This window comes from Arachis ipaensis, chromosome B6 (genome assembly GCF_059453495.1).
Source record: "Arachis ipaensis isolate K30076 ecotype BB chromosome B6, ASM5945349v1, whole genome shotgun sequence".
In the NCBI taxonomy this organism is placed as follows: domain Eukaryota; kingdom Viridiplantae; phylum Streptophyta; class Magnoliopsida; order Fabales; family Fabaceae; genus Arachis; species Arachis ipaensis.
The window spans coordinates 105,767,340-105,781,748 of record NC_142441.1 but is presented as its reverse complement, the minus strand read 5'-3'; the positions used below and the strand labels follow the sequence as shown (position 1 = coordinate 105,781,748).

The 14,409-nt window shown below is 29.6% G+C and overlaps 1 protein-coding gene across 1 annotated transcript; it reads right to left on the bottom strand.

Annotated features, from left to right (window-relative positions):
* Positions 1–5,074: 5,074 nt before the first annotated feature.
* On the bottom strand, positions 5,075–11,503 carry LOC148562170 (oil body-associated protein 2A-like). The gene is made up of 3 exons (XM_088490825.1): positions 11,326–11,503; positions 11,150–11,232; positions 5,075–5,257 (listed from the first exon to the last, which is right to left on the bottom strand). Exons 1-3 carry the CDS (start codon positions 11,501–11,503, stop codon positions 5,075–5,077), a joined length of 444 nt encoding a protein of 147 aa, XP_088346951.1.
* Between the last annotated feature and the right edge of the window lie 2,906 nt (positions 11,504–14,409).

Sequence of the window (14,409 nt, the reverse complement as noted above, 5' to 3'; positions counted from 1 at the left end):
ATTTTCTGTCAATAATGTATTTTTAAAATATATTTATATGATACATTAATTACTAATATATTCTCTATTTAATTTTTATAAATAAAATCAATTTAAAAAAATACTAATATTTTTTAGTTTTACACAGTACATTTAATTAATATATTTGAAAAATAATAAAAAATAAACAATCTTAACAATTAATTATCTTTAAAAGATAATGAGATTTTTAATAAAAAAATTTATTAATCGTAATTAATTTTTAATGAATAAATCAACAGTTTAACATGTTATATAAGCTTATTCAGTTAATACAAAGAGAAAATATTGACAAAGAGATTAATCAATCTCATAAAAATAAAGATTAAGAGACAAAAAAATACTTCATTATCTTTTGAAATAATTATCAAGAACCATTTAATTTTTTTTTTATGGATCAATTTATGGAGCCAGAGATCTAAGACAGGACAGAAGATCTATACCCTCTTTTGACCTGATTTTCTCTTTCGGGATTTCTTTTTTAAAACTGAATTGATGAGAAAATGAATATTTCACTTAATGGCTTAATGCTGTTGTTGCTGCTGCTTTGTTTTCCATTGTAATTGTAAAAAAGTTCTTTGCATCATAGAATATACGTTTTTGCTTATGTTAATACCTAGATTATAGAATATACCTTTTTGCTTATGTTAATAGATAGATAAAAAGTACTATTTTAGTTCTTAATATTTAGATTAATTTTTAATTTAACATTTAAGATATTTTATTTTTATTTTAAATATTTTATTTTATTTTATTCTATTTTTCTGAATAAAATATTTTCTTTTAAACATATTTTTTTCATTATAATTTTTTTAAATAATAATAAAAATGATAATTGTAATGATCATAGTAGTTATTACAGTAATTTGAGAATAAAAATAATAAAATAATAAGACAAAAAGAAGATAACAATAAAAAAATATATTTTTAAAATAAAAAAAATTAATTTTGACCAAAAAATTAAAATAGAATAAAATAAAATATTAACAACTAAAATAATACCTTACTCTAATATCTATTAATTAATCGTTCAAATAAATTATGTTCCTTATATCTTAATATCTGTTGATGCAAGTATTCATAAACTAAGCATGTTTTAAAATTCTTTTAATTAGGTAGATCTTGTCATCGAGAAATCATCAATATTAAATAATTAAAAAGAATCAAAATAAATTTACATCCCAATTTTTACACAATTAAAGATTAAGAGATCATCAAAAAACCCTAATACTATTTATTATTTATGATAAACACCAATCTTTTGAAATAATGGAGATAGTAGTGAGAGAATTATGTCTACTTAAGATTATTATATTGAAGCCTTAGGAATCATAATCAGGAGTAGACAAAGATACCAATTTTTCTTAGATCATGAATACCTTTTGATAGGTCGGAGGCAGGTATATATATAGCATCATATCATTATTTAATTAATTGGAAGACATAAAAGATGAACAAATTTTATCCGGTCACCTTTGGATTTCTGATAGTGGGGGACAATGTTTGTACTTGAGTAGGGGCAGGTTAACATGATTTGTTGCCTTAAGTGGAACTTTGAAGTTGTGTTATGATCTTATCAACTGTTAGGAGAACCCAAGAAACTGTTTTAGGAAAGACGTTGGTCTTGTCCAAACAAAGAAAAGCAAACTACTATCTCATTTCACTGAGTTGGCATTTTGGATTTTGCAACTAAAGAAACACTCAGTTTATTGCCACACACTTATCACTTCCTAAAGCTTGTCTCCCTTTACTACCCTAATAATCATTATTATTATTGTTTATACTTTGCCAAAAAAGCATATATCCAATTATTATTATTTCATATATGTTTGTGTATATAATAATAATAATAATAATAATAATAATAATAATAATAATAATAATAATAATAATATATAGACTAATTTTGATAACTAATTTTAGTGTGTATTTAATATGGTTGATTTTATAATAAGTAGTGTATATATTAAAACATAAAATATACATTAAAAATAAATTAAATTATACATATCTATATAAAAATACGCAATGATTAATTTTACTGAATAATTTTAGTATAGAAATAATATTTTTATTGTAAAATATACTTATAACACATCTTAATTTTCAAGGTTGGACATAATTAATTGGGTAAAAAACCCAAATAAACTAAGCTGAAAAGTTTATTACCCAAATCAGCCAAAACAAAAATTATTTCAACAATCCACCAATGGCCATTTATATATAATTCGAATCAATATGATTCGAACTATAAATACATGTAATTCGAAACAACTTGCTTCGAATTACGTTTGAATGAATATGCATGTAATTCGAATCAAGTAGATTCGAATTAGAGAAGGGTAAATCGAATTGACTCAATTCGAATTAGTAGGCTTATGTGACTCTATGGAGTTTGAATAATATTGATTCGAATTATTCAATGTTGGTGACACTAGGTAGTTCGAATTAAGTTGATTCGAATTACTAGTGAGTTGCCTATATAATGCTACGTTAGTTGGATATATATCAAATTTTTTTTTCACATTCTTACTTGGATAGTTGGATATATATCTTATAGTTGATACAAAAGATATTTACTGTATAATTTTATTTTTCTAAAAATATTATATATATATATATATATATATATATATATATATATATATATATATATATACTGATGATTACACAATTTTAGAAATATTTAAAAAATATTATTAAAATTAAAATTATATTTTTTATTATTTGACAATAAAATTAAAAATTAAAAATTAGGGATTAATATTGCTAGGTAGACAGTAGTTGTGGTGGCAAATTTGTACCCTAACAAAAATATTAGGGATTAATATTGCTAGGTAGACAAAAAAAAAAAAACAGCCAGAACTTGCCTTATTTAGCATTAATTATATAAATTTGGTTACAGAATATTAATCCCTAATTTTTAATTTTTAATTTTATTGTCAAATAATAAAAAATATAATTTTAATTTTAATAATACTTTTTAAATATTTCTAAAATTGTGTAATCATCAGTATATATATATATATATATATATAAAATATTTTTAGAAAAATAAAATTATACAGTAAATATCTTTTGTATCAACTATAAGATATATATCCAACTATCCAAGTAAGAATGTGAAAAAAAATTTTGATATATATCCAACTAACGTAGCATTATATAGGCAACTCACTAGTAATTCGAATCAACTTAATTTGAACTACCTAGTGTCACCAACATTGAATAATTCGAATCAATTTGATTCAAACTCCATAGAGTCACGTGAGCCTACTAATTCGAATCGAGTCAATTCGATTTACCCTTCTCTAATTCGAATCTACTTGATTCGAATTACATGCATATTCATTCAAACGTAATTCGAAGCAAGTTGTTTCGAATTACATGTATTTGTAGTTCGAATCATATTGATTCGAATTATATGTAAATGGTCATTGGTGGATTGTTGAAAAAATTTTTGTTTTGGCTGATTTGGATAATAAACTTCTCAGCTTGGTTTATTTGAGTTTTTTACCCTAATTAATTAGACGCTTATCATTTGTATACTATCATATTCTCTTTTTTTTTTTTATTTCATTTGATAAAAGAAAACCTTAGAATAATAATTAAATTATCTCTATGTAATTTTAAAATTATAAATTTAAATTGTAAAAATAGTCACTAATATAATTATTAAAATAAATTACATATATTACACTTTCTAAATACAACCTTTTTCAAATTTTATGTTAAAAAGAAATGCTTCTGTCTTTTTTTATTTCTTTTGGTCCCCATTGAGTAGGAGCAAACATCGTCACTTACTAAGCAGGGGCAAGGGTAATGAATGTGACACTCAGAAGTAACATTTACTATCAGTATCAGCCATTGTTGTCTAATGAGTATTGATGTCAATTCAAGCTCATACATAGTGAACATCATCTTTTTAACATGTGATTGTGCTTTTCTGCGAGAATTTGTTTACTTTTAAAATATCTCAAATATTTAAAATTTTTTATTAAAAAATAAGTTTTACTCTCAAGTATCTTAATTAAGAACCCTTGTTAAGAATATTATATTATAAATAAAAACTTTTAATAGAAATTTTATTTTTTAGTTTTTAATGCATTGAATGCAGTGATAAAAAATTTAAAAGGGGCTGTATGTAGTGGGTGACTTAAAATATTTAATAATATAGAGTTGTTATACATGTAATAAGTTATCAATTATGAATGATAACGAAGGGTTGGATTTTGGTTTTTTTTTTTTATGGAGATAAGTTTTTGAGCCAGGCCAAATTTTTTATTTGGGTTTGGGTCTTAATTGTTTTTTTTATAGAAAACCAAAATAATAAACATACTTTATTGTGGGTTTGGGTCTTGGTTGATTTTTTTTGGGTTTGGGTCTTAATTAATTTTTTTTTGTTTGGATCTAGGTGTTAATTGATTTTATTTTATGAAAAGTGGACTTTTTTTTTGTGAAGATATGTTTTTGTGATGTTAAAAATGTTAATTTAGTCGTATTTTCACATGTTATTTTTATTCTAATACTCTTAATAATCATATTCTTAATAATATTTTAGAGTATAATCGTTCATTAGTTATGATTTTATTATTAGTTATGGTTAATCTTTATAGTAGGATGAATAATTTATGTTATAAAAAAATTATAATAGTGCACAAGAATAAAATAGTTTTGTATTTAGAATTTAGTTTTGGTTCATTTAGAATTTATTTTGATGATAATACTTTTTGTACGTGATAAAATTTTTGTATTGTAACGATTGTAGATCGATGATAGAATTTAGTGTTCAATTAAAATTGTTTTCGTAGATCCTTGGTAAACATTTTGAATATGTTAATATATTTGTTGGAATTTTAAAATATAATAATACAAAGGTGACCCCTTTGTCTATCCAATATACGAAGGTGTTTTTTATCCCTCAATCCTGTCTTACTGCAAAAGAACATTTTTCGTATCAAATTTTTATCGTCATTCTTCCCATAATCTCCTTTGCGCACACCGAATTCATGACATCTCCCAAATTTATAATAAAATTCATAGGCACTCTCATTATCTACTGGTTACTGAATCCGATAATGTTACCGTAGTCTGATGTATCCTCATCAGATACAGTGTCGACGGCACCGACATCACATGTATCGTCAAAATCCTCATTACACCCATGCTCTCCATTCCCATTCCTATCTCTTACCCTGCCGTGCACACCGCCTGCATCCTCGATATTGCAAGATTCCATCTGTGAAAATCAATTTTAATTAATGAAATTGTCAGCAACAATTCAATATACACCGATAAGCCATCCGATATAAGATAAGTGGATTTGAAATCAATTTTATCAATTATTGAATGGAACCAGAAAGACTTTTCAAATAAAATCCGCACTTTCACCAAAAATTGCTGACACCCGAAAACCAACATCCTTGTTAACCAATATTTTAAATTGAAATCTAATATACTCATTTTACTTGGTTTATTTGAATAGTCCATACTGAAAACTATATTATCCAACATTTTAAATTACAATCTGACATACTCATTTCACTAGGTTTATTCTAATAACCAACAACGAAAACTAAATCTTCTAATTCATTAGAGACAATTAACCCAACTAAAAGATAAACTAGAATAATATTTTTTTTGTATTCTAAAAATATCTATCAAGTTTTTTTACACAATCAACATTTATTAATGTCAAAAAATTAAAAAATAGAATAAAAAGTTTTTCAATATTTTAAAAAAGTAAAAATTTTTGAACTATTATTGGTTAATAGCTAAGTTTTTATCGAATAATAGTATATAAGAAAAATAAATTTCGTTCGTAATATAATGTTGGATATTAATAGAAAACTATTGTGTGTAGTTAGAATTTGGATGAGCGGATGAGGAGGAAAGACCTACATATATAGAGTGAAAAAAAACCAAATGATGGATAGAAAAGATAGCATTGGAATTTAAGCATATAAAGCAATTGAGAGCATGAGACACCCTACTTGCCAGGTACAGATCCAAGAGGGGGGGGGGGAATTATAAAATCTGGTGAAATCGTAATTAAATAAATAATAAATTAAATATGGACAAAAATGGTTAGAAAAATGTAGAATCATAATTTGAAAATTTAAATATGATATTTGGACTCATTGAATTTTTTCGAGTCAGAAAACATAGCTTTTTACGTGAAAACGCATAATGAAAATTTGACCGGCAGTACCGGCTGAGATCTGTCTGGTACTGCAGCTGAGAAAAATAATTTATGAATGAGAGAGATTAAAAAGTTAGAATTTATGATTTAGAAAATAAAAATATTTAAAGCGCGATTTAAAATGCTAATCTTAAAGGTTTTGTCCCAAAATTGGGACAACGGGATAAACCAAGTGATCCGGGACCAAGTGGGCCCAAGATCCAACATATATAAATCTTAGTTATGAGCATTTCAGCTCATTAACCCTAGAAAAAGTGAGTGGGATGCTGAAATAGAGAAGAGAGGAAGAAGAGAGAAAATTCTAACTCCATCAAACTTCAAACCACCATAATTTTTTATTCGGAGATCTGATTAACGAGTCGTTTGCGGTCACGCATCGCTCTCCTCGTTCTCTTCATTTCTATGTAAGTATTGCAGTATGAAAATCTGAAATCTTTGTCCAGTTTTCGAAATTTCTCATTGTTATGCATTTTGGGTAGTTAGTGTTGAAATCTTGTGATTTTGATTGTTTAAGGATACTATAACATAGATTCTAAGTGGGTTCTATCTCTATTTCCTACGGACTAAGGTAAGAAATCCTCAAACCCTTGTAATTTATCAAATTTTATGAACCCTAGATTAATGTATATATGTGAAATTGGTTATATTAGTGTTGTTGGTTGTATTTGGAGAACATGGAACAAGGTGTTGGTGGCTAAAGCTTATTGGTGATGATTGAGAGCTTTGGAAGCTTGAGTTATGATGTGTTTGGGTGTGAACCGCCGTTATTAAGGTACGGTTTAAGTTTCATTTAAGTACCATGTGGTGTGATGAGAATTCCTTGGCTAGATTCCCATAGGATTAGGTTTGGATTGTGCAAATGGTTGGTATTAATATGTATAGTTGATATGTTATGTAAATTAATGATTGAGTTGATAATTGTGTGAAATTGCATGTTTGGTGTGTTGAAAAATTTGATGAATAGGATAATGATTATTGGTTTGTGGAATATGCATTGAAATTGTGAATTTGGGCTAGAGGCCGTAGATTTTGGACCGGAGGCCAGAAAAAGGTAAGGACGGTAAGTGATGATTGAATTGTGTGATAATGTATGAGATTAAATGAAAATTGGTACGGAATGTATGAGAATTTGATTGATTGATGAAATAGTGAAAAATGAGATTTTTGAAATGTGGAATGGATGTATTCAGTGACGGACCCAGAAAATTTATGTTGAGGGAGCAAAAATAATGCATATTATTATCAAAAGATATATTAATTCAAATTTAATAAAATAAAAGCACACATTAATTATTCAAATACAAAAAAAGTAAAAAATTACATTAGCTGCTAATTTTTTTTCTTCAAATCTTGAAGGTACTTGTCTTCTTGTTTTCATATTTTGAAAATGTTAAATAATTATTTCATTATCAACTTGATTGAATGTCTCTATATATGTAACCAAACAATCATTACTATTTTAAAAATTTTTTTATTACTATTTTTAAAAACAAAAAAATATATTCTAAATTAATGAATTGATCAATTGACTTTAGAAATTTATATGCAATATAATTACATATAATAAAATAGAACGAAAGATAAACAAATAAATAATAAGGGTCACTAAATTGAGAATAAAATAAAATATATAAATTTATGAAGAGAATAAAAAATTAGATTAATACCTAAACTATAATTGCTTGAATTAAAATTTGTAATTGAAAATATCAAAAAGAGAAACAATGAAATTAAAAGATACATAGAGTCGTAAAGAGGTATATAAAAAAATAGAGGATTTAAAATTTACCTTTTGATGAAAAGAAGATAACCACTAAACAAAGAATAGAAAAAAAGGTTGAAAATATAAAACTGAGAAAAGGGTTTAAGAGAATAAAGAAGTGGTGATGGCTAGGATTTGAGAATGGGAGAAGATTAAATTTGATTAGGTTAACTAATAGTCAAAATAATAAAAATATAAAATGAGTTTGGGACTTTAAATAATTGGGTTTATTTATTTGTAATGAGGTCATTTAAAATTTAAAATAAAAACATATTACATATATATATATATATATATATATATATATATATATATATATATATATTTTAAAAAATTAACATGAGAGTGAACCCCCTCCTGCCCTATGTAGGTCCGTCCCTGGATGTATTTGAGTTGGAATGTGTAGATGGAGTAGGTTTGAATTTGGTTGTGTGTGAATATGTAACTGCAGTTGGTTTGGGTTCATTTTGTTAGTCGAAAATGATTGAGGCTAGTGAATCATTGGAAAATTGGTAAATGTGTATTTTTTGTAAAAATAGATTTTTGGCCAACTTCGGTGGGCCGCAACTCAATTCTCGGAGTTGAAAAACTTTCAAGATTATATTTTTATGAAAATTCATTTATCGATATTTCCAACGGTTCAAGAATGGTTGAATAAGGAATTTTGTGGAAAAAGTTATGAGGTTTTGAAAATTGGACTGAAAAGCTGATTTTTGCAACATCAGATTTTCAGTTTTTTTTATATGAATGTGTACGTGGCCTTTGACATGCATACGTGACTAACTAAATTTTTAACTCATGCGTACGCGGAGCTTTGCATGCGTACGCGGATCCCAAGTTTTTAGCCTCTGCGTACGCACACCACATGTATGCATGCGCACACCTCCTAGAATTTGGAAAAATATATTTTTATGGCTTTCAACTATTCTTTTGGTCTCTAAACCTTTATAAACTTTGATACGAGTCTAGAGCCGGTAGAATTGAGAATGGAAGAGTTAAGGATAAAGCCAAACGAATTGAGTTAGTAAAATTGAGAGAAATGAACAAGATGTTAAGTGAGAATGATGATGATTATGATATTATTAATGAGAATGATGATGATGATGAGATTCTTAATGAAAATGATGATGATTATGAGATTGATAAAGAGAATGGTGATGATTACGAGATTAATAATGAGAATGATAATGATTATGAGATTGATATTGAATATGATCCTGATTGTGATACACCTGCTTGGGTAGATGCAGTGGCATTGATCCACTTGCTCCGAGTTTGGTTTGAGTCTCTTGGGGTAGATGCAGTGGTTAGCCCCCACTTGCTCCCAGTCAAGAATGATTTGAGATTTGAGAAGTTATCTGAATTTTGGATTTTCTTAGGTAGATGCAGTGGGTCGGCTCCACTTGCTCCAGGTTGAGATCCGAAATTCTGTTGACCCTGCATCGTAAGAGTGGCCAGACACTTAGACCTTTCCGGATGAGCTCTCTCCCATGGATATTTTTATTTTGAATGATTATGATTTTGAGCTTGGGGATGCGCACTCGCAGGGACTGTCCAATGGTTCGCTAACAGGACACACTACAAAAATTTCTGGTAAAAACGACGATTTTTTTTGGTATTTACGGTGGTTTGAACTGCCATTATTACTAAGAATGGCGGTTTCGTACAGTGACGTAATTCTGGGTGCCATTTTCGTTATTACGGAGGTTTTCTGAAAACTGCCACAATTTCCTGGGTTAAAACAACGGTTTTTGAATAGGTTAAAATGGCGATTCAAACCGCCGTTATTTCCAGGGTTAAAATGACGATTTTTGGATAGGTTAAAACGGCAGTTTGAACCGCCATTATTACCCTGACAGAGTGGCGTTTTGGTTGGTTAAAATGGCAGTTCAAACCGCTGTTATTTCCAGCGTTAACATGGCGATTTTTGGATAGGTTAAAACGGCAGTTTGAACCGCCATTATTACCTTGACAGAGTGGCGTTTTGATTGGTTAAAACGGTATTTTTGAACCACCATTTTTACCCTGACAGTAGCGTTTTTATTAGTTAAAAAGGCATTTTTGAACTGCCGTTTTACCCTGACAGTGACATTTTTTATCGTTTAAAAAAATAATTTTTACTGTCATTTTTATTGCGTTAAATAAATAATTGTGATTAAAATTTCACAATAGCAAAAAATCATAATCCATAAATGAAATATTATATAACTCGTATACAAAATATTAATATAATATATAATTTTTTATTATTGAAAATCAAAAGTAATAACTCTTATACAAAACCTTGTCTTACTAAACTTACCAAAATACAAGCATTGCAATAAACACTAATCAGTCAAATCTACCATGCAGTTTCCTAAACTATGTTAATATCTAATAATGTATTTAAACCATCTAATAAGTGATGTATTTACTACTTATAATATGAATATACAAGACAAGTAGCTTAGCTAAGTGATGATGAATAAGATTTGGAGACCAAAAGTTTTCTCCTTTTCTAATTAACTTTAAAACAAGCCTGCCTTAGTTTCTTGGTCTCTTGTGTGAGTTTCATCCTGGGAACTTGCTCCAACATCTTTGTTTCTTGCTCCAACACTCCAACTTCATTATCCAAACTCATCTCTTACAAAGATTTGTAGGAACCTCTCCTGTCAGGGAATTTCTATCAAGCCGGCTGTTATAAATTGAAATTATAACAATGAAAAGATGTCATTAGAAACAATATATAACTAGTCAAATAATATAAAGAAAAAAAATAAAATTAGATTGGTAGAAAGAGTCGAGAAAATTTATTAAAAAACTGAAATATGAGGTAATTACTTACAGAATCTCAAGTGTCTGAACTAGTCCTAATGTTTCTGGTATAGAACCAGATAAATCATTTCCATCAAGTAAGGATAGTTGTGAAAGATTCTCCAATGTATCTAGAATGCTTACTGAGAAAATTCCTATTAAACTGACCAATCTAATTTCTCTTGAAGTCATAAAACATAAAACACTAAACAGTAGAATCAAGTAAAAACTAAAAAAAGTTGAAACTAATAAGGTTAGAAAACTATGAACAAATATATAAATAGGTACAAATTTAATAACAATGCAACTAGTCTAAGATAAAATATTTATGACACAGGGAAACAAAATAAAAATAGAGAATGAAAGTGAAAAACCTCATAAGCATGAGAGTGCCAAAGCTTCTTCTCCTCATCAGGCAGATCTTCAAAGATCCTATCAGAAATGATGTACTCCACACCTGGCACGCATTCATATAGAGTGAGCAAGTTAGTTTAAATAACAAGAAGAAACATGCATGCATGATGCATGGGAAGTGAGGGAGTAATTAGACCGAGGAGGCAGGCGTTGGCGTCGTCAGAGTCGTAGACAACGCACTGGAGAAAGTCTTGGTTGAGGCGGGAGCAGTAGTGGTGAGTCTCGATCTGGCGAGACATGTCGTGGCTGTAGATGGCGAAGGAGCAAATGTGGTGGTTGAACTGCTTCACGGGTTTGAGGGACTGAAGCATCATGGCGCCCTTGTAAGGTATGAGCATATAAATGACAATCTTGTCAAGTTTCAAACATAGTAAAGTTTCCTTCAATTTTCTAGTTCTCAATCTTCAAGTTAGTGAATGAAGATGTTTTATTTCCTTCTTTTGTTTGTTTTCTTTTCCTTTAAGTAACATGGGTTGGAACAACACTATACTGTTTCCTAGTTTCATCACTTCTAAAACAAATTGGGTTATTCTTTATTGCAGAATTGTGTTCAATCATTGCTGTAACTGACACAGCGGTAAAATAATAAACCGGTGAAAGTTAAATTGAATATAACTAACGGCTTTTCATTCAAGAAAGTGAAGTAAATTTCTTACTTGGTTCACAAAGCTCATTAGACCTGCCAATCTCTCCATTGCAGTAGACATTTTTGGAGTGTTAGTTTGTTTTTCAAGTTGTCCTACGACTACAGATTCTAAAACCATTTGTTGAAATTTGTCCATGCCTTGTGAAAAGAGCATCTTCTGCTTGCTGACAAGATTTTCCAAGGTTGCTTATGTCTGACCTTTGTTGCTCTGTCATGGTTTCAATCCTAGGGACCAAAATCTGCAATCAAAATGGTTTTTTTTTAATTATTAATAATGCATCATATCACCATTTACATGCAAAACTGGTGCTCTCATTCACATTGAGGAAGCTTTCTCAACATCTTTTATTTAATTAGATAGTAAGCATCACCTTTAGAATTTTTGAGGGACAAAAGCCTCCAATCCAGAAGAAAAATTGTTCAAACACCTTTATGATCTTTTATATACCTCTGAATTAGCAAGAAAATAAAAAATTGAAAGTCAAAATACACACTTATTATTCAAACATTAACACAACATTCATGGAATAGATTAGCAGTGCTTTGTGTCTCTTCATTATTGCATTTAACCATCATTCAAGCACTTACATCAGAAAATACACACACGCCATGTTTTGTACTAATTTCGGACAAATGATGCAGATTAATCAGTTCAATAGAACATATTAGGTCTCAAACTAAATAAAATAAGAAGCAAAAAAATAACAACACAACAGAAAAGGCAACAGTAACAAGCTAACAACAACAACTTCACAAAAGATCAATGAAAGTTAAAAACACAATAATAAAAACAGAACCAGCATTCTTTATTTTTTCCTACTAGAGCATGAAGTAGATCTAAAAAAAACGAAGAGTTACCTATTAGAAGTGATAGAGATCGCGAAACCAAACTGTAGAAGCTTGCTGAAGGCAGCAACAACGGCGTTGCTTGCCACGGCAAGGAGATGAGCCAGATTGAAAACGGTGTTGCTTGCGATGGCGCAGAGATGAATGACAGCGATGAGATGAGCGGCAATCTTCATATCAAATCCAAATCATAGAAGCTCACTGAAGGAGGAGAACGCGCCGCTAGAGGAGATCGTCGCTGGAGACAACGTTTCAGTTCACAGCACACAATCTCGTCGGAGGAGAACGCCGAGAAAATTGTCGCCGGAGCTTTTGCTGGAGCAGATCATCGCCGGATCATTCGCTGGAGCAGATCGTTACCGGAGCAGATCGTTGCCAGAACAGTCGCTGGTGCAGAACGTTGCCGGAGCAGAGCACAGATTGTCGTTTTTGGATTTGACGGTGGTGACAATGCGTGTTAGGGTTTTCCTTGTTGGGGGAACACATTCAATTTAAGATATTTGGATTTTCCTTGCTTTTGGGTTTTCCTTTGTTTGGGCTTTTTTTTCATAATGTGCTCTGATAATGGCGGTTTTAACTGCCAAAGTTACCGAAAATTGCCATTTTATTCAAATTAATTATGGCAGCATCATAAAATGCCATAATACTTGAATACTAGCCGTAATATAAATGTCATTTTAAACCTCATTTTTTGTAGTGACATGTCGGGTTGGCTATGTAACCAACAGATGATATCATCAGCCATAGGACAGCCATACGTCATTTGCATATGTTTGATTTGTTTGGGTTTGCTTATTTGTATTTGGTTTGCCTAATTGAATATGCCATACTATGTGATTATATGCTATTTGCCTTACTTGAATCTACTTGTGTATTACTTGTTTGTGTTGCTTGTGTTTGTACAACTGAGAGGTCCCTCATGCTGGTGTCGGTTGACGCTGAGGGATGCTCTTGTTGAAATGAAATGATGAAATGATTGATTAATAATGATGAATATTAAATGAGATGATTTTAGCTACCTAGGTAGACGTAGTGAAGTGATTTCACTTGTTCCAGGTGAAGATATGAGGTATTGATACAGAATTACTGAGACAAAGTAGCTAGTGATGGTTCTATTCATGATTCTGGTTCTGTTATGTTGGAGAGTTGGAAAAGATGAGAAAGATGAATTAGATTTAGTATTCCCTTATAATAGTGGTCTATTTATGGATTAGTGAGAACCTAGGATAAATAGTTGATGAAAGGAGGCTTAGGATGCTTGGTGAGTTTCTATTATAGTGCATTGTATTTATTTGGCACTTTTACCGTACTTTTATCAGCAGTGAGTTGTGATTCATATAAAAGATGGCAAAGATCATTGGACTCCTGTTTTACTTTGCTTAGAATCTCTCCGTATTTATCTTAAAAAACTTACTTATATGTATGTATTTATCATTTTGAAAACTTGTCTATAGAGTCTTTGATGTATATTTTGGGAGAGATAGGAAATATTGTTGTCAAACTGATTTTATTTCTGTACCCTAGTCGACCTAAACTTCGCAGGTTGCGACTAGTGGCTATTGTGCTTATATATATATATATATTATACACCTTGTCTTTTTTTTCTATTTTTCCTTGTTATTTGTACCTTACTCATTTTTCAGGCTTCTCGTTTAATACCTCCTTTCAACTTATATATATGTTTATGTATTATAATCCACCCTGAGAGTTGTACCACCTTATTATCAT

What these genes read in the sequence shown, in the direction of transcription:
- LOC148562170 (XM_088490825.1), bottom strand. Translation starts at nt 11,503, where the DNA reads ATGATGCTTCAGTCCCTCAAACCCGTGAAGCAGTTCAACCACCACATT. An exon ending in CGCCAACGCCTGCCTCCTCG is followed by an intron (nt 11,233 to 11,325) that starts GTCTAATTACTC and finishes AATGCGTGCCAG; the next exon opens with GTGTGGAGTACATCATTTCT. An exon ending in GGCACTCTCATGCTTATGAG is followed by an intron (nt 5,258 to 11,149) that starts GTTTTTCACTTT and finishes TGATTTTCACAG; the next exon opens with ATGGAATCTTGCAATATCGA.